General features: G+C 58.3%; 1 protein-coding gene across 7 annotated transcripts in view; it reads left to right on the top strand.

Moving 5' to 3' along the window:
* CHD5 (chromodomain helicase DNA binding protein 5) overlaps nucleotides 1-23,987 on the top strand; it is an 84,745-nt gene that overhangs the window by 22,563 nt on the left and 38,195 nt on the right. For 4 of the 7 annotated variants that reach the window (XM_077151494.1, XM_077151492.1, XM_077151493.1 and 1 more), the window contains exons 5-23: nucleotides 508-746; nucleotides 2,393-2,517; nucleotides 3,321-3,395; nucleotides 3,803-3,926; nucleotides 4,339-4,505; nucleotides 4,610-4,831; nucleotides 6,482-6,688; nucleotides 6,825-7,036; nucleotides 10,012-10,143; nucleotides 10,231-10,339; nucleotides 11,520-11,711; nucleotides 11,801-12,001; nucleotides 16,264-16,401; nucleotides 16,485-16,606; nucleotides 17,409-17,594; nucleotides 17,978-18,119; nucleotides 19,565-19,696; nucleotides 21,988-22,105; nucleotides 23,428-23,552. In XM_077151494.1, the coding sequence (XP_077007609.1) occupies nucleotides 508-746; nucleotides 2,393-2,517; nucleotides 3,321-3,395; nucleotides 3,803-3,926; nucleotides 4,339-4,505; nucleotides 4,610-4,831; nucleotides 6,482-6,688; nucleotides 6,825-7,036; nucleotides 10,012-10,143; nucleotides 10,231-10,339; nucleotides 11,520-11,711; nucleotides 11,801-12,001; nucleotides 16,264-16,401; nucleotides 16,485-16,606; nucleotides 17,409-17,594; nucleotides 17,978-18,119; nucleotides 19,565-19,696; nucleotides 21,988-22,105; nucleotides 23,428-23,552 (2,968 nt within the window). The remainder of the gene's footprint in view (nucleotides 1-507; nucleotides 747-2,392; nucleotides 2,518-3,320; nucleotides 3,396-3,802; nucleotides 3,927-4,338; nucleotides 4,506-4,609; nucleotides 4,832-6,481; nucleotides 6,689-6,824; nucleotides 7,037-10,011; nucleotides 10,144-10,230; nucleotides 10,340-11,519; nucleotides 11,712-11,800; nucleotides 12,002-16,263; nucleotides 16,402-16,484; nucleotides 16,607-17,408; nucleotides 17,595-17,977; nucleotides 18,120-19,564; nucleotides 19,697-21,987; nucleotides 22,106-23,427; nucleotides 23,553-23,987) is intronic. The other 3 variants (XM_077151495.1, XM_077151497.1, XM_077151498.1) reach the window with 3 other exon arrangements.

The raw sequence follows: 23,987 nt of genomic DNA on the forward strand, positions 1-23,987 counted from the left end.
TTCAGTTGTGGTCGGCGTGGGCCCCGAGGTCCCGAGCCTGCTGCTGGCCGCTCTCTGGCCCTCAGGTCTTGGGAGGGTCCAGGAGCCCAATTAGAGCGTCACCTCCGTGTGGAGAGGGGCCCGGAGAGGTTGGGGAGAGTTTCTAGAGCTTTCTCTTCTCCTCATTCCCACTGTCTGCCCAGTTGCCCTGATGGGTTATGGAGTGGAGAGGAGGGGCTGGGCCCTGCGGGCATGGGGGGGTCTCAGGTCTCACGGTGCGACCCCCCACCCACCTCTCATGGCAACCCCCCGTGCCTACCTGCACCTCTCATGGTACCTCCCCCCGCCACCTGCACCTCTCATGGCCTTGTAGCCTCCCCCCTCCACCTACCATCCCTCTTCTCATGGCATCTACCCCCCACCTAACCCCCCACCTCTCATGGTGCCACCACACCCCCGCCTACTCCCCACCTCTCATGGCACCACGCCCCACCCCCACCTCTCATGCGCCCCTCACCCCCCATGCAGGCCGCTCATCGCCAAGAAGAACCCAAAGATCCCCATGTCCAAGATGATGACTGTCCTGGGTGCCAAGTGGAGGGAGTTCAGCGCCAACAACCCCTTTAAGGGCAGCTCGGCAGCGGCGGCGGCAGCGGCAGTGGCAGCAGCCGTGGAGACGGTCACCATCGCCCCTCCGCTGGCCGTCAGTCCCCAGCAGCTGCTCCAGCCTGTGCCCATCCGCAAGGCTAAGACCAAGGAAGGCAAGGGTAAGGCTGGGTGGGTGGGCGCCAGCCCCCACCCCCGGCCCCGCAGGAGGCGTCAGGGCCAGACCTGGACAGCGAGGGGCGGCGGGAGCGGCCCGTGGCATGGCCTTCTCCTGGCCTCGGTGCTCCTGCTGCCCAGTCCCCGGGGCAGCTGGGCCGGTGCGGACGAGGCGGGCTCGGCGTTGGGGGTCTCGTGCACTGGCTGGCCCAGGAGGCGCCCTCTGACTTGGCCTTGGGGGTAGGCAGAGGGGAGGGTCCTCAGCCCGCCGCTGCTGCAGTCCTCTCCTCGTGGGTGGAGGCGCTTCTGTGTGAGGCTGAGCCATTCACAAGGGAAAGGAGTCCCCGGGGATGCCGATGATCCACCTCCTTGAGCACCCACCATGCGCAGGGCCCTTGGGATAACAGACATGGATAGAAGGGCTGAGTCTCTGTTGCCCCAACTTGAGGATCCAGGAAATCTGCAGAGCTCATGGGGAGAGTGGGTGTGGTCAGGGCCAGCTTCCCGGAGGCGGCGGCTCTGGCCAGCCCTGCAAGGAGGGCCAGCTCTAGAGTCTGACTCGTCCGTGTTCGCACAGCGAGAAGAGGGACAGCCAAGGCTGTCAGGGGCCCTCCAGGACTTGAGGTCCCTGGGTTGGAAGGACACCGACCTCACCTACAGTTCCGCTTTCCTGAGTGCCCTGATTTGAGTTTCAGTGGGGGCCCAGGGGCTCTGGGACCCCTTATTTTAGCCCAAGGAGCTTGGGTTTCTGGGACAGGGCTGGGGTTGCAGGATGTGGGGCCTGGAGCCCCTTTGCAGGTCTCTGAAGCGGGGCTGCCCTCCTGCCTTTGCCTCTCTCTGCACTGGCTGCCTGCACCCCCAGCCTGCTCTGCTTTCTCATTCTCCTTTCTGGCACCAGCCGCTGAGCTGCTGAGTCCCTGAGCTGCCTACTCAGAAAAATTGAAATAGATTTTCTGTGGTGCGCAGAGGGCACAGCTGGGCTCTGGGCTCCATCTCCCGTGTGTAGTATAGCCTGGGGTGAGGCCCCCCCTCCCCCGCTCCCTGCTCAGCTCAGGGGAGAGATGACTGGAGGTGGGTGGGACAGGACTCCCCAGGTGGCTAATTGCCCTGTGGACAGCTCCAGAAAATAGCCTCAACCCCACTGCACTGGCCCCCGGGAGCGGGTGTTTCCTGGGGGGCTGGCGGTGGGGGGCAGCTCTGCTGGTGGAGTCAGCAGTACCTGGCCCTGGGGATGCAGCGTGGTTAAGGGGGTCCTGTGCAGGATGTCCCTGTAAGGGCCCAGTCCTGGGGTGTAGTTGCCTTTGGTGGTCCTGCTGGCCGTGGGGGCCCCTGGCTCCTTTCTGGGGGGATACATGAGGCTGTACAGGGGCTCTGCTCGAGATGGCTGGGGCCTCAGTGTTCATGGACGAGGGGCAGGGCAGCGGCCAGGGCAGCCAGACCTGGGTCAGGATTATCCACCGACGTGCCCCCTTTCCTTGCCCTGCCACCCCAAACGAGGGACGTCCCTGCTCTGAGCCCCAGGCCCCTCATCTGGAGAGGGGGTATGGGGGAAGCAGCCTCTCCCCTGCCAGGCACTGGGAGGGCTGACCGGGGTTGCACGGGGAGCGGGCGGGCGGTGGCCGCGTGGGCCATGGTTGCCGCTGCTTTCCAGGGCCTGGAGTCCGGAAGAAGATTCGAGGCTCCAAAGATGGGAAGAAAAAGGGCAAAGGGAAAAAAGTGGCCGGGCTCAAGTTCCGCTTCGGAGGGATTAGCAACAAGAGGAAGAAAGGCTCCTCGGTGAGTGTGTGTGTGTGCGTGTGTGTGTGCAAGAGCAGGAATAGGAATGGATGTGTGAGTGAGTGTGGGAGCAGGTATGGGAATGGATGTGAGTGTGTGAATGAGTGTGAGCTGAGTGCATGAGTGTGGCTATGTGTAACAGATGAACACGTGTACTTGGGAGTGCCTGTGGGTGTGTGTATGCATACACAAGGCTTGAGGTGTATTTTGTATGTGTGTGTGTGTGCAGGGGGATTTGAGGGTTCTGTCTTTGATAAGGAGTGTGTGAGTCAGAGTGGTCGTGTGTGCGCCCGTGGGAGGGTTGGGGTGGCTGTGGGAAGCCAGGCTTCCAAGTCATTCTCCTGAATCAGGGATGGGGGCAGATCCTGCTCTGCGCCCCCTTTCCCTCCTACATGTTGGCCTACCTCGGCCTCAGTTTCCCCACCTGTCTGGTGAGCGGTTTAGAATGGATCCTTCCAAGGGTCCCTCTAGCCTGGGCTCTGGTCAGGGAGCTCTTTCCATCTGCCCCACTGCCGCTGGGGGCTCAGCTCCTGGCTGCCAGTTCTCCCCATAGCTAGGGCCCCACTGGGCAGCAGGTGGGGAATCAGCAGGTCCCTTAGTGTCCTCGTTGAGCCTGGCCAGCCCCTGTCTGTCGGCTGTTTTCCTCGTTTTGGCCCCAGCCCTGCAAAGGGGCAGAGATGGAAGGTTCTCTGCCAGTGGCAGGGTTGGAGTCTGGATGCTCTGGAGGGGAGGATGGAGTAGAATGTGTGGCCCTGCCCTCAAGCTGGTGCTCTAGTTGAGCTCTGCAGGTCTTTGTTGAGCAGCTAATATGTGCCAGGCACTCTGCCCAGCCATGGAGGATCCAGCTTGGAGGTGCTCACAGCCTGGCAGGGGGTCAGGTGCGTGCACAGTCAGTGATGCCCCAGGCAGATGGGACAGGCCAGAACTGGGTCCAGTCAAGAAGAGACCTGGGAAGGCTCCTAGGGGGAGGTGTCCTTGGAGCTGTATTTGAAGAGTGTATAGGAGTTGAGGACAGGAAAGGACAGGCCCAGAGAGAGGGTGGGAGGTGGGCAAGTGTGGGAAGTGTCTGAGGCTGGAGAGCAGTGGGAGGGTGGTCAGGGTGGCCTGGGCTGAGGCGTGTGGTTTCCAGCTGGGTGGGAAGGCGAGAGGGACCGTGGGAGCTCTGTGCCTCTGCAGCCTCCCTGGTCACTGCGCCTTGGTGCCCGGCACCACCCCAGACCCTGCCCAGGCCAGCGAAGGCCTTGGGACGTGCTCACGGGCCCCTGCCCCGCCCCTGTCCCTGCAGAGTGAGGAGGACGAGCGGGATGAGTCGGACTTGGACAGCGCCAGCATCCACAGCGCCTCCGCGCGTTCCGAGGGCTCCGCAGCCCTGGGGAAGAAGAGCAAGAGAAGGCGCAAGAAGAGGCGGAGTAGGACTTCCTGTTTGCAGGGGGACCCCAAGGCCTTTGCGGGCGGATAGGGGATGCAGAGCCCCCCACCCCCACCCTGGGAAGCGGGGGAAGGGCATCCTCATGCTCGGCCTCTCCTGGCCCCTGGGCTTTCTCCACCACCAGGAGAGGCATGTCTGAGACAGTGAGGAATTGAGGGATCTACAGAGTGACCCCCTCCCCCCCCAGGGCATTTGCATTAGCAGAGGGGGGTGCGAGAAGGAAGTGCTTGTTAGCCTCCTCCATCATCCACCCATTGGGGGATCCACTCCTCTTCCCATCCTTTCCCTGCCCCCATGCCCCGTCCACCCACCTCCCTCCCTCCCACGTCCTAAGCACCTCCTACGCCGATGTGGGCCCCCCTGACCGTCCCGCCCCTGCCCTCCCGCCCTAGTTGACGACGGGGACGGCTACGAGACAGACCACCAGGACTACTGCGAGGTGTGCCAGCAGGGCGGGGAGATCATCCTGTGCGACACCTGCCCGCGGGCCTACCACCTGGTTTGCCTCGACCCGGAGCTCGAGAAGGCCCCCGAGGGCAAGTGGAGCTGCCCGCACTGCGTAAGCGGGGGCGGCGGGCGCGGGATCGGGGCCGCCCCCGTGGGCCCCCCACCTGGCGCGACGGGGAGCCGGCCCGGCCGCCTCCACCTGCCCTCCCCCTCCAGGAGAAGGAGGGCATCCAGTGGGAGCCGAAGGACGACGACGACGACGACGACGAGGGCGGCTGCGAGGAGGAGGAGGACGACCACATGGAGTTCTGCCGCGTGTGCAAGGATGGCGGCGAGCTGCTCTGCTGCGACGCCTGCCCCTCCTCCTACCACCTACACTGCCTCAACCCGCCGCTGCCCGAGATCCCAAACGGTGAATGGCTCTGCCCGCGCTGTACTGTGAGTTTCCGCCCGCCCCGCCGCCCCCACCGCCCCGCCCCGCCCACAGGCCCCGCCCACTTCCAGCCCCGCCCACCTCCAGGCTCCGCCCCTGCCACCCGGGCCGGTCCTGCCTCTTGATGCTCTCTGGGCCCCGGCAGTTTCCTCACCTGACCCGGGAGCCTTACAGAAAGCGAGGCAGGTGGCGAAGATGATCCGAACGCCACCCGCCCTGTCTCCCGCCTTGTCGTCCTCGGCGCTCTCGGTGCCCATCACCTCTGCGAGCCCGGGCCGGGGCGTTTCCCGATTTTAGCTGGAGCGGCCGACGCCCTGCGGGGCTCAGTGACTCGGGCAGAACCGCTGCTAACACCCAGGCCTCTAGAACCAACCCAGAGCCAGCCCCGCCTGGCGCCCCCCCCCGCCCCCGCCCGGCATGTGGGGCCCCATGCTCTGAGTTGCCCCCAGGCCCACCCCCGTGCTGGCGCCCCCCCTCTGAGGTCCTGGGCGGGCCGTGCTCTCCCGCGTGCGTCTGGGCTGTGTGTGCGCATGTGTGTCTGTGTCAGCGTCCGGGGCCTGGGCCAGCTCGGGGAGACCCCTTCTATGGCTGCAGCCGTCTCAGTTTTCCTGGAGTTGACAGGAAGCCCTGGATTTGGGAGCGGGAAGGCAGGGAGCAGCGTGGGGAGAAAGGTGGGGTGGGGGTGGGGCCTGCTGCCTGGGAAAGGGAACCTCCCCCATCCACTGCCCCCCACAGGCAGTTGATGGGCCACTGGGGGTGTCTGCTGTCACCTCCCCATCTCCTCCTCTTCCTCCTTCTGCCTCTTGGCCTTGGCTGTGGCTGAAGCCATAGGAGGGGTGGGACTGGCCCTGGGATGCACTGTGGAGTCTTGGGGTGCCTTCACAGCATAAGTTGGTGCCTACAGCAGTCCTGGGGATGGAGGGAGGGAGGGGCCCATTTCCAGACGAGGAAACAGCCTCAAAAAGGCTGGTGCCCTAGGTCTGCAGTTCCCTGCCAAGGTCCGGGGAGGAAAGCCTGTCTCAGAAATAAGGCAGTGGGCTCAGGGGCACAAACGGTAGGGTTCACAACCATGGGCGTCTCTCACCAATGCCAGCCCCTGTCAGGGGCCCTGCAGTGTGTTTCCAGGCTGGTATGGACCCGTCTTCCCTGTCCTGGCCCAGATGCAGGACATCTGGGTGCAGCCTGTTCGGGGTGTGGGATGGTGGGCAGGGCTGCAGGCTCCAGGGGTGCTGGGGAAGGGACGTCAGGCCCTGTGACTGCTCCTGGGCTAGGATGTGGTGTGATATCTTTGCAGGGGCTCTAAGCGGAGAATGGGGCAGTGGGGAGACCCATGGGTGGGGCAGTCATGATTCTCAGGTGCTACTACCTGCTCTACCACCCACTTGCTATGTGGGCCTTGGTTTCCCCTCTGTTGGATATGTATGGGGGTCTCTACTCCCTCCCCCACATAATGGGTGCTGTTTCATGGACTCACAGAGCCTCCTGCCCACCTACTGCGTGCATAGCATGTGCTGGGCTCCTGAGGACACATGTTCCTGGGGGACCCTGTCTGGCTGTTTCTGACTGGGGGAGTGGCACAGCCTGTTGGGTGGGGCCCTGTTTGACAGGGACCTGGCAGCAAAACCCTGAACTTGGGGTCCCTCCTCTGTCTGCAGTGTCCCCCACTGAAGGGCAAAGTCCAGCGGATCCTACACTGGAGGTGGACGGAGCCCCCAGCCCCCTTCCTGGTGGGGCTTCCAGGGCCTGACATGGAGCCTGGTGTCCCCCTGCCCAAGGCACTGGAGGGCACCCCCGAGAGGGAGTTCTTCGTCAAGTGGGCTGGCCTCTCCTACTGGCACTGCTCCTGGGTGAAGGAGCTACAGGTGAGGCCCCTGGGTGACCAGGAAGGGCAGGCGTAGGCGGACGGGTTGGGGGCTGGTGGGGCCAGGTAGGGGTACAGTGGAGGGCCGTGGCCTGTCACCCCCACACCCCCTGTAAGCTCTGCTCCTCCTCGAGCAGCTGGAGCTGTACCACACGGTGATGTACCGCAACTACCAAAGAAAGAACGACATGGACGAGCCGCCACCCTTCGACTACGGTTCTGGGGACGAAGACGGCAAGAGTGAGAAGAGAAAGAGCAAGGACCCGCTTTACGCCAAGATGGAGGAGCGCTTCTACCGCTATGGCATCAAGCCCGAGTGGATGATGATCCACCGCATCCTGAACCACAGGTGCATGGCCCTCGCAGAACCCCCCGGGCAGGGTCTGGGTCCTGCCTCTAGGGCGGCTGGTTTAGCACCATGGACAGGGGCCGGCAGAGGCGGGGCAGGAACAAGAGGCCGAGGTGGCCCCACTATCAGCAATTTGACCTCTCCAGTGGGAGGGGTTGTGCATAAGCACAAGGGCACATGCACACACGCACACACACACACACTCACGTGTGCTCCCATGTTCACACACCTGGTGGGAGAACCAAATGCAAAGTGGTATATGTAAAAGGGCAATTCAGTTCGATGGGTGACCTGTAAAGCTTGCACAGAGTGGGGTCCTCGCTGAGTCAGCACCCCGTGCCCCCTAGACTCCAGCTGAAGGGAGTGCTGGAGGCCACGGAGGGTCCTGGGGTCTGAGGGTGGGCGAGCACACAGCCCCCAAACTATCGACGTGCCAGGCCCCACGAGATGGGTGTTCACTTTTCCCCTTCATCTTACAGGTGAACAAACAGGCCCAGCAAAGTTAAGTAATTTGCCCAAAGTCACACAGTCCCAGGGTGGCGGAACTGGGAATTGAGCCCAGAGCTTCCCGACAGCAAGATCTACTTTCTTTACCGCTGTTCCAAACTCTAGTGCCCCAGCAGCACTTCTTTGTTGGGAAACCTGGAAATGCCCCGGGTAACTTAGTGAAAAGGATGGGGATGGAGAGCCCGAGACGGGAGGCCCTTGGCTTCCATGAGGAGCTTGGGTCTGATTAGGTGGGTGCTGGGACCCCTTTCAGACTCTTTTCTTTTAAAACTTGTTATTGTGGTGACCTACATAAAACATAAAATTTGCCAATCTAACCACTTTTTAATAGGCTTTATTTTTTTTAGAGCAGTTATAGGTTTATAGAAAAATTATAGAGAGTACACAGTTCCCATTTACATCTCCTCCACACAGTTTTCCCTCTTGTTGGCATTTTGCATTGGTGTGGTCCCTCTTGGTTATAATTGATGAACCCATATTATTCTAATTACATCACTAACCAAAGTCCATAGTTTACGTTAGGGTTTACTGTTTGTATTGTACAGTTCCATGTTTTCTTTTAAAATTTTTATTGCAGTAATGTATAGCAGTAATATATGCAGTAATATAGCATAACATATGCCACTTTCACTGTTGTTAAGTGGACAGTTCAGTGGAATTAATTGCAGTCACAATGTTGCACAACCACCCACATGGATAGTGAACCGCCATCCACGACCAAAGCTTTTCCATCATCCCAAACAGAAATTCTGTCCCCATTAAGCAGTGATTCTCATTCCCCCTCTTCCCTCCAGCCCCTGGTAACTTCTAATTTATTTTCTGTCATTATGGATTTGCTTATTCTAGATATTTCATATGAGTGGAATCATACAGTATTTGTCCTTTGTGTCTGGCTTATTTCAGCCAATGTGATGTCTTGGGCTCATCCATGTTGTTGCACGTCTCAGAACTTCATTCCTTTTTATGGCTGAATACTATTCCATGGTATGGATATGCCACATTTCGTTTTACCCGTTTGTCTGTGGATGGACACTTGGGTTCCTTCCACCTCTTGGCAGTTGTCTTACAGATTCTTGAGCTCAGGTACTTGAGACCTGGGGGCAGCAGGCAAGTGGCCTTGGGGTGGGGCTCGGGTTGCTTGCTGCGTGGAGCATCCCCAGCCTGGGCCCTAACTTCTGGGAAGTGAGGATTCAATGGCTTTTTCTACCTTGAGTGTTTCTGGCTACTTCCCTCGAAGGCAAGAGGTTCAGAACCTGAGCCAGGTTCAAATCCTGGTTCCTGGTTTCCAACGTTGCGGCCGTGAGCAGCTTGGCCCTCATTTTCTTTGGGTAAAATAGGGTAAGAGGAGTTTGCAGTGCTGTTGTGAGAATGAAAAAACCTAATGCATGAAGCCATGTGCTCTGTGCTGCCTTCTGTAAGGAAGGAGGTTGGAGGGTTTGAAAAAGCAGCTTCCCCCTGGACTGTGAAATGTCTCCTCTTCACACCGCAACCCTCCCTGGTAATATCCTTAAAAAGAGAATGAGTCCCTCTCTGCTGGAAAACTAGCCTGCAGAAGGGGGACCAAATTCCAGGTTGAATTCACCCACAATTTTTATCTTTTATTCAATTGCATATGAAGAACATAAATGGCAGTTTTTCTCCCTGCCTCCAAAATGATACAGGTGAATTTTCCCAAAATATATTATCCAAAGTGTGGGTGCCAACCAGTTATTTTTGAAAAGCCCATTGGTTCCTGTGGTGACGGGGGACTGGTCTTTCTCTTGGTGGCCAGCAGCCTTACTGCAGCCCCTGTCCACCCATCTGCCTGTCACTGCCCTTCAAAGAAGAGGTGGCCCCCTGCCTGGCACCACTCCCCTGGCTTACCCAGTCAACTCCAGTTGGGTGGGAGGCCCCAAGGCCTCTCCCAGTGGCCAGAACTAAGCCAGAATGGGAGGTGCTTCCATTGAGCACCTACTGTGTGCACTGGGTGTAGTTGTCAGGTCCCTGTGTTTCCTGGAGGTCTCAGAAGAGGCCGTCCCACCTGCAGGAACCACATCCTCGTCCACCTTGCAGAGAGGGGCCCTGCACCTGGGATGGGGACTGCACTTGTCCTTTGAATTTTTAAAATTAGAGAACAGAGGCCTATGGTCAGGGCATCGAGTTCTCCAATTTTGAAATTCAGAATTCTGTTGTCGCGCCCCATCCCTGTGTGGGGTCCATTGCTGCAGCAGAGCACAGAAACAACGCTGGCACCTTACTCTCTGCTCCTCCAGTCATGTGGCCCTGTGGTAGCTGTGTGACCTCAGACAAATCTCCTCACCTCTCTGGGCTGTGATTTTCTGCTCCCTAAACTGCGGTTGCTGCACTGATGCCCTCCTCCTGGGGGAGGCCAGCATCGCAGGTCACTGTGGGGGTGGAGGTGGCCTCCACAGGCAGCGACGTACCTACTCCTCCACCCCCGCCCCCCACACCTGTTTGCTGTGTTGCAGCTTCGACAAAAAGGGGGATGTCCACTACCTGATCAAGTGGAAAGACCTGCCCTACGACCAGTGCACCTGGGAGATCGATGACATCGACATCCCCTACTACGACAACCTGAAGCAGGCCTACTGGGCCCACAGGTGGGTGCCGGGTGCTTGGCTCTCCTGGGGCGCCTGCCCAGCCTCCCGGATTCAGTTTGCTCACCTGCGTCCGATGCTCTTTCCCAGGGAGCTGATGCTGGGAGAAGATGCCAGGCTGCCCAAGAGGCTGATCAAGAAGGGCAAGAAGCTGAAGGACGACAAGCAGGAGAAGCCTCCGGAGACACCCATTGTGGATGTGAGCCGGGGAGATGGGGTCAGCTGGGGTGGGAGCCCGGGACCCTGCCCCAGGCCTGGCCGCAGAGGGGGGCGTGTTCTCAAGCTGACTGTTCCTTGGGCCGTCACGGCTTGTGCGCACAGAGCCTCCTCCGTGCAGGATGGTTTGGTATGGGAGGCCTGTAGGTCAGTGCACTCACAAGCCTTGCCTGCCTTGTGCTGGGGACTGGGGACAAAGCCAGGGGTGACTGAGACCCCAGGAAGAGCTCACGCCCAGGGATTGAGGTCTTCTCTCCTCAAACAGAGGGGCAGCTCCTGGAGGACTGTGACCTTTGCTTTAGTGGGATTTGAAATTTGGGTTAATGCTGCACAAACTCAGAGTGAGTAGTCTGCAACTAGGTGTGAATTTGTGCTACTTGATATGAGCTAATTCCATGCATTTAAATTTAAAAAGCAGCTCTGTCTTCGGGAGCCCAACAGCATATAGATTAATTACACACCATTCTTAACTGTTCATGCCAACTGGGCCCCTTCCTGACAGCTGGTAGGTTTGGGAGTAAAAAGAAAGGAGACCCACAACTTACTCCTGAGAGCTTTGAGCCCACCTGGGAGCAGAAGGTCTGGGGACACAAGGGTTAAAAAGCTCTGGCCCCTATTTTGAGAAGGACACCATCTTGCAGGGTGCAGGAATGGGGGATCTGCCTGGTGCTGTTGAATGCCAGGGAAAGGTGAATGAGTCTGGGCAAATCAGGAGGACTTCATGGGGGAGGTGGCCTTGGGCTGCAGGATAAAAGAGGCAAAGAGTGTGAAATTCGGAATCAGGCAGAGGAAGGGTTTTGGCGGGTTTTGAGAGGGACTCGGAAATGCTTGTGGCTTTTCATCAAACAAATACTGAATGGGTGCTTATGGGTTCCAGGTACTCCCAGGGCCCACAGCATGCCACTGCCTGCACTCAAAGCCAGAGAGGGCAACACTTGGGAAAACAAAAGAAAATTTGACTTTTTCCCCCTGACCCAGATAGGAGAAGTCGAGGGCTGCCCTGGGAGAGGGAGTAGGAGCACCTAAAGCAGGCTGGAAGTCAGGAGGGCTCCCTGGAGGAGGAGGCATTCCAGCCGAGACCTGAAGGCCGATGCAGAGTTAGCAGGGACGAGGGGCGGGAGAAGAGTGTTCTGGGCGTGTCTGAGCCTCTGTTTCCCCCGCAGCCCACAGTCAAGTTCGATAAGCAGCCGTGGTACATCGACGCCACAGGCGGCACGCTGCACCCGTACCAGCTGGAGGGCCTCAATTGGCTGCGCTTCTCCTGGGCCCAGGGCACCGACACCATCCTGGCTGACGAAATGGGGCTCGGCAAGACCGTGCAGACCATCGTCTTCCTCTACTCCCTCTACAAGGAGGTGGGCTGCCTGGGGGTGGGGTGCAGCCCTGGGGTGGGGGCGATCCTGGCCAGGGCGGTTCCCCTGACTGCAATGTCGTATCTCCCCAGGGCCACTCCAAGGGCCCCTACCTGGTCAGCGCGCCCCTGTCCACTATCATCAACTGGGAGCGTGAGTTTGAGATGTGGGCGCCCGACTTCTACGTGGTCACTTACACGGGGGACAAGGAGAGCCGCGCTGTGATCCGCGAGAATGAGTTTTCCTTCGAGGACAACGCCATTCGGAGTGGAAAGAAGGTGTTCCGGATGAAGGTGAGAGGGAGCCGGGGGGCCGTGGGAGTGCGGGGCCCAGGGCAGGGTTGCCTGCTGCCTTAGTTCTCTGGGGCTGCTGTGACCACCTGCAAGCTGGGCAGCTTCAAACAACAGGCGCTTGTTGTCTCCCGGTTCTGCAGGCCGGAAGTCCAGAGGGGGTGGTCCTTACCTCCGCCCTTCCAGCGTCTGGGGATGGCCGGCCATCCTTGGCGTCCTGGGCTCGGGGACACATCATCGCAGTCTCTGCCTCAGTTGCCACGAGACCTTCTTGTGTGTCTGTCTGTTCTCTCCTCTTATGAGGATGCCACTCATTAGATTTAGGCCCCACCTTAATCCGGGATGACCATCTTAACTAATTACATCTGCAAGACCTTTTTTCCAAATAAGGCTGCATTCTGAGGTTCCGGGGAGATGTGGATTTTGGGGGATGCTATTCACCCCAGCACAGGAGCTGTGTGACCCCTGGAAAGTCACTTAGCCTCTCTGTGACACAGCTGCTTCTCTGCCAAGTGGAGATAACACGGCCACCGCATGGAAGTATTGGGAGGGTTAAGCAAGTTCGTAAACCTTGGGCAGGTCTTGGCCATGAGCATGAATCACCAGTGTCCTGTTTCAAAGACAGGTTCTGGCCAGCAGCTCTGGTGTGGCCTGCAGTTCTGCCTCTTGAAGCTGGTCCCCAGGCCACACTTGGAGAAGCAAGGGCTCGAGCCCCATAGCCTGGTGCCTGGCACTTTAACTGGAGGTCTCCAGTTAGCCCCGTGTAGCTCTCCGGGAGGCCGGTCCTGAGTCTCCCTCCTGACGTCCCCTCAGCCCCGGCTGGCTCTGTAGCCACAATGACGTTGGATTCCTCTGCCCCTCCTTCGTGGGCCTACCGAGAAACAGGCCCAGAGCCCACCCACATCCCTCACCTTGGGGCACAGAACAGGCCCTCCTGGTGCCCCTGCCGTGATTCTAGAACAGTAGCTGCTCCCGCGCTGCTCAGGCTGACCATCACTGAGTGCTTTAGCCTGTTTGGTCTTTCCGACCACCCAGGAGGAAGGAGTTCTTGGTGCCTGCAGAGTACCCCTGGGGAAACTGAGGCACAGGAAGGCTGGTGCCTGACCCAATCTGCACCCCCATAAGCAGCTGTGCAGGGATTAGATCCCAGGGCCGCTTCCTGCACCTGGGGGACTGTCCTGGAGATGCTCTCTGTCTTTCCATCGGCCTTTCTTGCCTTAAGTTCTGGGCCTCGGGCCCCCACCCCGACCCTCTGTCCTTCTCTCGTGACCCCCCAGTACTGCAGAGCAGGAGCGGGGCTGCGCTGGGACTGAAGTTGAGGCTTGCAGGCTGTCCTCCCTGGGTTGAGGGTCTTGGGAGTCCCCTGCCAGCAGACCCTGAAGCAGCCGGTGGGGGAGGGGGTGGGCTGCCCACAGCCCCTGGGGCGAGCAGGCCCCCTGAGCAGGTCGCCGAGAGAGGACCATTGGCCGAAGGCTGTGCTGGCCTGATGGATCTTGAGTGCCCAGCTCAGACCTCAGGGACTTGGGCTGATGGACGTCTGTGAGTCTGCCTGGGTGGGAGGTGGGGAAGGCAGCTGGGTGGTCTCCCCAGGGACAGGGACTTGGTCTCCTTGGCCATGTGAGGGGCCTCTACTGTCTAAGGCTGGTCTGCAGGCTGCTTTCGGACCCCCACTTACGTGCTCCCTACAGATTGGGCAGGTTGGTCCTGGAGCTGGGCCACCTTCACTTCCTCTGGGCCACTCCCACTTCCACTGGGCCACCCTGCTTCCTTTCTTGGGGTCTGTTTTGTCCCTGGGGTCGCCCTGGCTCAGACCTTGCAGAGCTCCCCTCTCCCCACCCTGGCTTGTCCAGTGTCCGGGGGGCTTGGGCAGGTGGCAGGGCCAGCGTGCTGGGCCCTGATACCCACCTGCAGAGGGTAGGTCTGCCAGCGGCTCCACGTCGTATGTCGGCCCCGGGCTGGCACCGTGGGGGAGGCTGTGCCGCTTGTGAGGCCCCCGGGCTGTAAAGTGGGGTGAAGGCCACTAGCTCATGTGGCTTGTGGAGCTGAGCCCCGAGTGAGTGCAGCCATCAGCTCGGGGCTCGCCGCACGCTGCGTGGCCCTCAGGGTGGGGATTTTTGTCAGTAGCGATTGCAGGGCATTCTTTACAAATGTTTTTACAGTGTTAAGTTTTAGTGTTAAGTACAGAACATTCCAATATACCCCCCCACTGCCCACAACACCCACACACGGTTTCCCTGTTAGTCACATCTTGCCTGAGCGTGGCCCGTTTGTTACAATTAATAAACCGATCTTGATGTATCGTTATTCCCCAAGCCCCTGGTTTTCACTACGGGTCACTCTGGGTGGAGGGGTCGATGGATGTTGACAAATGTGTAATGTCATGCACCCACCACTAATTACTGTGTTCTCCAGAACAGTTGCGCTGCCCTAAAAATGCCCCGTGCCCTCCTCTGTGACCCCCCAGCTCATGCTGATCCCCGGTCTTTTCACTGACTTTGTGGCTGTGCCTTCGGTGGCATGAGTGCGGTTGAACCTGGCCGGCCGTGGGCTGTCCAGATGGGCTCCTGCCACTGAGCAACAGGCATTTGCTTTTCCTGCACGTCTTTTTGTGGCTTGAGAGCTCTTTGTGTTGTTTCGCTGTCTGATAGCCTGTGTTATGGATGTGCTCCAGTTTGATCACCCTTCCACCTCGGCTGCTTCTAGTCGTGGTATTTTCCTTCCTTCTCGTCATCCCCATCCCTGTGGCCTCGTGTCCTGAGCCCCCTAGCTCCGTGGTCGACGTTTCCCTCGGTGGTCCCAGGCTGGCCAGGTGTCGGGGCTCCCTGGAGTCGCTGTGGGAATCCCCATTCACATCTCCCTTTTAAAAAGTTATCTTCTTTTATTTATCTTTATCTTATTTGTTTTATTGCCATAACATGCAAATTTTGGCATTTTAACAAGTTTTAAGTGTACAATTCAGTGGCATTAGTTGCTTTTACGATGTTGTGCTACCATCCCCACCATCCGTTATTAAAACTTTTTCACCAAACTCTTTTCCCAGTTGGCAGTCACTCCCCTGCTCCCCTATACCCTTTGGCCACTCGCAATGTACTTTCTGTCTCTCTGAATTTGCCTGTTTTAGAGATTTCTAAAAGTGGAATCGTGCAATAATTATCGTTTTGTATCCGGCCGACTTCACTCAGCATCATGTTTCCAAGGTTCATCTGTGTTGTCACCTAAACCGGAGCCTCCTTTCTTCTAGTGGCTGAATAATACTCCATCACGTTGGACACTGGGCACTGCCACCTTTGGCTATTGGTGACTAACGCTGCTGCGAACATTGGTGCCTAAGGACCTGCCCATTTCCCGCTTTCAGTTCTTTGGGGGTAGATACCCGGGAGTGGAATTGCTGGATCATGTAACTCTCCTTTTACCTTATCGCGGTACCACCGGGCTGCTTTCCACGGCGTTTGCACCATTTTACATCCCCGCCGGACATACTCGGAGGTTCCCATTTCTGTGTCCTCACTGACGCTTGTCATTTTCTGTCTTGTTTTTTCTCCCCCCAGTGGCCATCCTAGTGTGTGAAATGGTGTCTCATTGTAGTTTTAATTTGCATTTCTCTAACGGTTAATGGTGCTGTGCATTTTTTCATGTTTATTGGCCATTTGTATAACTTTGGAGAAATGTCTCCTTGAGTCCTTGGCCCATTTTTTAATTGCCTTGCTTGTCTCTTGGTTGTTGGGGTGTAGGAGTTCTTTATATATTCTGTATAGTAAACGCTTCTCAGTTATATGAGCTGCAGCTGTTTTTGCCCATTCTGTGGTTGTCTTTTAACGCTCTTAATAGTGTCCTTTGATGTACAAACATTTCCAACTTTGATGAAGTCCAAGCTATTTAATTTTCTTTTTGAAAATGCTCCTGCTTTTGGTGTAAAGGATTCCATCGCTTACCACCAAGCCCTGAAGATTTCCTTTACATTTTCTTCTCAGCATTTTATGGCTTTTTAGCTCTCATATTTAGGTCGTTGATCCACTTTGAGTTAATTTTTATGTATGGTGTGAGGTAGGGGTCTACTTTCATTCTGCTGCATGTGGACATCCCAGCTTTCCCAGCGCCGTTTATAGAAGAGGCTGCTCTTTTGTCACTGGGGGGACTTGGCACCCCTGTTGAAAACCAGATGGCCCTGCCGTGGGGGTTCACCTGCTCCTCGACTCTCTGTTGCTTGAGGCTTTGCTCTTCTCCTCTCTCAGCTCCCTCCCCCCAATGCTCCTCCTCCCCCCCAGAAAGAAGTGCAGATCAAGTTCCACGTGCTGCTGACCTCCTACGAGCTCATCACCATCGACCAGGCCATCCTGGGCTCCATCGAGTGGGCCTGCCTCGTGGTGGACGAAGCCCACCGGCTCAAGAACAACCAGTCCAAGGTGTGTGGTGCCAGCCCCAGGGACCGCTGGGGGTCCCAGCTGCCCAGTGATCCCCTGACCAGTCCCTCTTCCCTCCCCTAAAGTTCTTTAGGGTCTTAAACAGCTATAAGATCGATTATAAGCTGCTGCTGACGGGGACACCCCTTCAGAACAACCTGGAGGAGCTCTTCCATCTCCTCAACTTCCTGACTCCAGAGAGATTCAAGTGAGTCCCTGGGCCTGCTGGGGAGCTGGATGCTCGGGCTGGGAGGGGCCTGGGCAAGGGTCAGCATCGGGTGCTGGCTAGGTACCTGCTCGCCGAGCCTCGGCTTCCTCATCCATAAGATGGGAGCCTCGCGTACCCTGGGGCGAGAAGAAGTGCAGTGTTAGCTCCCAACCCAGTGCTCAGTAAACCTTGGCTACATCGATTTTATTCTTTTCCTTGGCTTCCACGGCTCTGCCCTAGGACACCAGTCTGAGGGCTGCCCCTGGGCTCTTTCTCTGCCCAGATGCCTCTGGCTTGGCCACAGCTGTGTTTCTCGTTGCTTCCCTACACAAAGACCCATCAAGGAGACAGCCATGGGAAGCAGAGCGAGGGGCTGGGGGTGGGGACGGGGGCAAGAGAGAGCCCCAGATGGTGGAAGTCCTAGAGTCTCCTTCCCCTTCTCACTCAAGACCTGGGGAAAGCACTGGCCTCCTTGCCTTCATCTGCACCCCATTTCCTGCTTAGAATGGGGGTTCAGGGTAAAGAGTACTGATTTTGGACTCAGGAGATGCGGAGGTGAGGGTGGGCTGTGCCCGGCTGTGCTGTTTAACCTTGGGCACTCCTCGGCCCTGGTTTCCTTATCTGTGAAATGGGCTCCCATCCCAGAGAGCATATATCTATGGCATTTTGGGGGATTGGGAGGTGCCTGTGGCTGAGCGAGAGTGGTGATGTGGGGGCCTGCAGCCTAGACGGAGACTGAGAGGTGACCCAGGGTGGTCTGGGGCTCCCTGCTCGGACCTCTACCTCCCGGCTCTTATCCCAGCTCTCTCCGCAGCAACCTGGAGGGCTTCCTGGAGGAGTTTGCTGACATCTCCAAGGAAGACCAGATCAAGAAGCTGCATGACCTCCTGGGGCCGCACATGCTCAGGCGGCTCAAGGCGGATGTGTTCAAGAACATGCCGGCCAAGACGGAGCTGATTGTTCGCGTGGAGCTGAGCCAGATGCAGAAGTGCGTGCCAGGTGACCCCTCGGGGGGGGGGGGGGGTCAGCCCAGGAACATCCAACCCACCTCCCCAGAGCCTTGTTTCTCGGCCACCCCTTCTCTGGAGAAGCCCTTCCCAGAGATGGGAGGGAGGGTCCCTCTGGCCTCATGGAATTCAGGGACCTGAGTCTGGGGCTGCCTATGTTCTAGCACCTTCTCCAGTAAATTGCTGGGTGGCTCCAGGCCCAGTGCTTCACTGTGGCGCTGCCCTGGGTCTCTCTGTGAGTTGATGCGGGCACCCTCCTCCAGCCTCCCTGTCCAGCAGAGCATGGTGCCCACTGAGGAAGGGGCTCCTGGACGCTGCCCAGGCCCCCGTGTAGCCAGCCCACCTTCCCCCGCACCCCACGCAGGAAGTACTATAAGTTCATCCTCACGCGGAACTTCGAGGCGCTGAACTCCAAGGGGGGCGGGAACCAGGTGTCTCTGCTTAACATCATGATGGACCTGAAGAAGTGCTGCAACCACCCCTACCTCTTCCCCGTCGCCGCAGTGGTAGGTTCTGCCTGGCGGGTGGGGAGTGGGATGGGTGGGTGGGGAGTGGGATGGGCGGGTGGGGAGTGGGATGGGCGGGTGGGGTGGGCGGGGGAGACTCGACATGGCCGGTGGGGGGTTATGGGGTGGACGACCCAGAGGCTGCCGTGGCAGGTGCTCAGGCCTCTGTGTTAGGTTCTCTGGCCACCATGGCAGGTGCCCATGGCCACCCTGGTGGGTTCCCTGTGGCCATCGTGGTCAGCGCCTGTGGCCTCTGTTGAGTGCCCTGGATCAGTCCCTTAGCCCGTAGTGCTCCCCTGAGCATGAGGACCTGGAGAAAAATTTAGGCCCCCCTTTGCCAGGACAGGTTTCTGGAGCCTGGCCCCTGTCCACTGCTCCGGCTCTTTCCTTCCTGTGGAGTCAAGGAGGTGTCACGTCACCCTGAGGCCCCCCAGCTTCAGTGTTGTGGGACTCCAGGGAGGGTTCCTGGGGCTGACCTGGCTGCACTCGGTCACTGAGGGGGTCAGGAAGGCCCGGGTTGGGCTCTGGAATTGCATTTCTAACCAGCTCCCCCGGGGGTGGGGGGATCTGACATGAAGCTATGGGTGAGACCCCAGGCCAGGGTCAGGCATCCCTGCCAGCTCTGTGAGCTCAGTTATCCCCACGGACCCTTGAGTCTTCCTGTGTGAAATGGGGTCGTGACCCTTCCTGGAAGGGTGTGACGAAGGTCAGATGGGACGGGGTGTCGGGCCCGCTGTGTTCTCAGTGAATGTCGGCCATCGCCACTGTTGCTCTTTGGGTTCTCATATAAACCGCCCAGTGTTGCTGCACACCTCGCAAGGAAAAGAACAACGTGGTCAGCCATGGGAGCCCTGACTCAGAGGCGATCCCCGACTGTTTTACTGCTCTCTGGCATGGCCCGGGGTTTCGCTGAGACTTGCTATCCTGATGGGCGTTCTGCCCGGCTGGCATTAGGAGGGTGGCGTTCCCTGGGTGCAGCCTCCAGTGACCAGCAGCGGCCGGGCCGGGTTCCTGCTGGGGAGGCCAGCTTAGCTGTCAGCTGTGGGTTCATCGATGCCTCGGTCCTGGGGTGGGTCCCCCGAGGATACAGGCAGGGCCGAGCTGTCTAGTCGGCGAGCCCTGAGGGCCTGGACCAGCAGCCCATCCAGGCACCTGCAAGCCTGCTGAGGGCCTGGACCAGCAGCCCATCCAGGCAGCTGCAAGCCTGCTGAGGGCCTGGACCAGCAGCCCATCCAGGCACCTGCAAGCCTGCTGAGGGCCTGGACCAGCAGCCCATCCAGGCACCTGCAAGCCTGCCCCGCCTTGGGCTTGGGCTTCCTTCTCGGCAAGGCCATGCCCCGGTCTAGGGAGGCAGGCAGACAGCTCATTGCTGGGCCCTTGTGTGCCCGCCCTGGGCCAGCGAGGAGATGGGAGCAGCCCCACTCCACCTTCCACTGTGTCCGCAGGAAGCCCCTGTCTTGCCCAATGGCTCCTATGATGGCAGCTCCCTGGTCAAGTCTTCAGGGAAGCTCATGCTGCTGCAGAAGATGCTCAAGAAGCTACGGGATGAAGGGCACCGCGTGCTCATCTTCTCCCAGGTGAGTTGCCCCAGGAGGCAGGCTGGCTTGTCTCTTCACCTCCCCTGGCCCCAGCTCTTCATCTCAGCAGTGGTGTGTCCTCCCCCTGCTGGCTGGGAAAGGAAGCTTGCCAGCAGAGGCACCCCATCAGGGCCCAAAGCTTTTGCCAGGTGGGTTATCTTGGCATTTCCAGGGTCATTACCTGTGCCCTGGCAGGATGCAGCCAAGAGAGCTGGCTGAGTATCACACTTAAAGAGCACCCGATTGTAAAGACCAGCATTTCCCCACTTCCCCCCACCTCTTCTGGCCTGGCTCCCCATACAACAGCGTGCTCTCTGCCTGTGTGTCCTGGCTGTACCTTAGTCCCCCTGCCCCTTACCTCTGCAGCTTGGCTTCTCATCAAGGTGGGGCTCTGGGGTTGGTCTGGGAGAAACCTCAAGGGTAGGGGCAGCTCCAGGAGGCCCCTGTGCAGCTGAAACCTGAGGTTGAAGTTGCAGCTTTGCTCTCTGGGCTGTCCTGCCTCAGAGGCCCGCCCCCTTGTTCTTGCTCATCTGCCCCTTCATCTGTTTGTGTGCATCTGTCATACACCGGGCTCTGTGCCAGGCTCGTGGGAACAGAGTTAATGACCCAGCCCCTGTCCTCAGGTTGCTCACCAGCTCTTGGGACAGAGGTCAGAAGACAGTTCTCTGACCATGTGGTCAGATCTGTGGTGGAAGTCATGGTGATGGTGCAATATCCCACCTCTGTGGGATGTGGGGTGGTGTTTTATTGTCCCCTCTGTTGGCACCGAGCTAGAGCCAGGGATGTGGCTCCTCTGTGTGTGAATGTTGCCTGAAAATAGCTGCCGCTGTCTGCAGTCCTGGCCTGTCTCTGGGGCTGCGCCAGGCTGAGGAACGTGGAGGCAGCCAGCCAACCCCGTGAGCAGGAGCTGGATTGAGCTGGCTTAGAGACAGGAGCCACAGTCCCCCACACCTCGCTAGCAGTTCTGTGCTGAGACATCAGGGGACCAAGTAGAGGAAAGTGCACAAATTCTGGAGATGTGCACAGAGGAAAAGTGACAGAAACGGATCTTTCCCATCCGAATGAACCTGTTCACCAAAACTCCAAACCCATGGCCAGACCAAATGTTAAGAATCCCACAAAATGGCGATTAGAATCCAAATGAAAGGAAAATGATAGAACAGCCTCCAAAAGACTTTACAGAACCATGTTTAAAGTCCTCAAAAATAATGAAGCAATATCTGTAAATCAGAAAGAAATTAAGCAGAGCCAGGAGGAAATAAAACAGGAGCAACTGGATAAGGAAAAGATCTGCATGGGAATTTAGTCACATAAGTAAAGCGTTTTAAGAGACTGGATAATCTCAGCACTGTAGATGAACACACACAGGGATTGGAACCTGGCACTAAGGGCTTTCATAGACAATGGTGAAAGTGTGAAAGAGCATCAAGGCTACCTTGAGATCCTCCAGCCACGATCTAATAGGAGTCACAGAAGAAATAGTGGAAATGGCAAGGAAGCAGGATTTGGTGAGTTTGCCTGACTAGAAAATGCAGTCTCAGGTCCAAAATGCACTCAGGAGGACAAAGCAAGATAACATTAAACTAACCCATCAGTGCATTGCAGTGAAGCTGCCACACTCCAGACCTAGTACCTATGAAGGAATGACAGACAGACTGTCTTCAGACTTCTTACCAGCAACAATAGGGGCAGGAGAGAATCGCAGCATCTTCAATATGCTGACAGGAAAAAACTGGCTACTGATAATTTTATACCCAGCCAAACTAACCCTCAGGAGCAAAGGGAAATGAACTGGAGCTATGGGGGTCCAGCAGGGACTGCCCCTCTCTTCCTGTGGGAGGAATCCAATCAGGAAAGACTTTACAGAGTTCTCCAGGCAGGAAGGGGTGGGCAATACAAGGAAGAAAGACTGGATCTGGTGGTGCCTGTAGTTGGTTTGAAATGGCTAGAGAGTGTGAAGAAGGCACTGGGAGGTGAAGTCTATACGGGGACTGGGCAGCAAGGCTGACAGAGCTTCGAATGCCAGGACCAGGAGCTGGGAGTTTCTTCTGGAAGGCATCTGAGCCCGGAAGCTACGTTGGGACTGTGGGGAGGATGGGTTAGCTCTGAGGGGATGAGGTTGGCTGTAGTGTTCCTCTCCAGAGACTCCTGCATCAGGCCTGTCTGGGTACCAGTTGTCCCCCAACTCGGCAGGCTGCCCTGCCCTCCCCTCACTGAGGTGGGGTCCCTGCCTGCAGCCCCATTGGGGGCTCCACTGGTGGCAGCCCCTTAGGCCTACGTCTCCCTTGTAGATGACCAAGATGCTGGATCTCCTGGAGGACTTCCTGGAATACGAAGGCTACAAGTACGAGCGGATTGATGGTGGCATCACAGGGGGCCTCCGGCAAGAGGCGATTGACAGATTCAATGGTACCTACTCTCAGGGGTCCTCAAGTGGGACCTCATCTCTATTTGTTCTCCCAGGCTAAGTTCTGAGAGGACCCAGCCGGTGTTAAGATCAGCTAAGGAAAGCAGACCAGTCCTTAAGTCATAGCAACCTCTCCCTAGTTTCAAGTGTTAAAAGGAATTCATCCCATGGAACCTTCCGGAGGCTGCTGGGGTTCCAAGGGCCCAGTAGTTAACACCTGTTCTGAACTGAGTTAGAGAGAGCCCAGGCAAAAGCAAATGGGAGAGCAAGATATCACCTTTGTTACCAAATGAAGCTGATCCTGAGGGTCTGGCTGGCACCCGTGGGTGTCTTGTATTGACCCCAGCTAAATTCCCCAATTACCAGCAGTGCTGGGCACAGCCTGGCCCACATCACAGCAGGGAGGGGCAGGGCCAAGCACATGCTCCCTTGGCCACCCACTTACAGGGAGAAGGAGAGAGAGGAGGGCCAGGTCCCCCACACGCAATCTCTCCTCCCAGCCTCACCCGTCTGCCCAGTGCCCCTTGCCTGGGAGGAGAGGCAAATGTAGAGGGCCCACGACTGTCATGCCGTGGAACCCTCTCCTTAGTGAAGGAAGCATCCAGAACGGGGAACTGGGCAGCTGGATTGGGGGTCTCTTTAGTGGCAGGTTTGCACCAAGGGTGATGAGACCTTGCTCCCTGGGGCCTGCAGCTGTGTCCAGCTTCCACCCTCACAAAGGGCAGGGGTCACATGGCACAGGCACCAGGGCAGCGATCCCCATTGCTCGTCATTGCCTGCGTGTGGCTGAGAGAGGGAGGGGAAGCCAGGAGCCAGCCAGGGCCGTGACCACGCATGGCAGTGCATTTGGTGCATGGAGAGACTATTTGCATCTCCCGTGGTCAGTCCCAGGTCTCTTCACGAAGGGCCCGAGGGACCTGCCTAGTGGGGTGCGGTCTCGGCCCTGGAGCTGTGACCCCTGGACTCTCCCTGGCTGGCCTGACCACATGGTGGGCTGGGAGGCCTTTGGGGAGCTTCCCCTAACTGGGGGTTCTGCCCGTACCTACTGACAGTTTGCAGCCTGGCTCTTGCCCATCTGGCTTTGAAAGCCACTTCCTTCTTATTCCGGTTCCTTCTGTTTGGTCCAGGGGTCAGGTGGCCGCTCTCCTCCTGCCCTGTGCCTGGCGTCTCCTCTGGGCGCTAGGGTGGCTGCCTGTTCGAGGGGCCCCAGGCCTTGTCCTGCTCCTTTCTGCACTCTGGTGCCCCTCCCACCCCCCACCTGCCTGAACCCCCACCTCTGGGTCTACCTCACTCACCCTGCCGGGCACTGGCCTCTCCCCTGCAGCCCCCGGCGCCCAACAGTTCTGCTTCCTCCTCTCAACACGGGCGGGCGGCCTGGGCATCAACCTGGCCACAGCGGATACGGTCATCATCTATGACTCAGACTGGAACCCGCACAATGACATCCAGGTCTGCAGCCCTGCCACCCGCCCCCACCCCCCCTTCCTCATCACCCCTGGTCCTGTCCTTGGGGGCCCTTCCCTCCACCTGGGCTGATGTGTTGGCTTTGGTTGCCCCTGGGCAGGTACCATGGAGGGCTCCCTGGTGGCAAGCAGAGGCTTTGCCCCCAGCCCTCCAGGCCTGGCTTATGCAGAGGGGGAAGCAGGCCCAGAGAGGGCAGGGGCCTGTCTGAGGACACACAGCATGGTGGTGGTGGTGGTGGTAGCTGCTAACCTCTGGTCTGTCCCATTAACCTAAGGCCAGAATGTGGAGGGAGCCGTGATGGGTTGGGGGGGGTCCCAGGACCCAGAAGGGGCTGGTGTTGGAGGGGACCAGATGGACGGGGAGTGGGGAGGGGACCTGGCCTGCAGGAGCCTGGGGAGAGGAGGAACGAGCAGGGGGCTG

This window comes from Tamandua tetradactyla, chromosome 2 (assembly GCF_023851605.1).
Source record: "Tamandua tetradactyla isolate mTamTet1 chromosome 2, mTamTet1.pri, whole genome shotgun sequence".
Classification (NCBI taxonomy): Eukaryota; Metazoa; Chordata; class Mammalia; order Pilosa; family Myrmecophagidae; genus Tamandua; species Tamandua tetradactyla.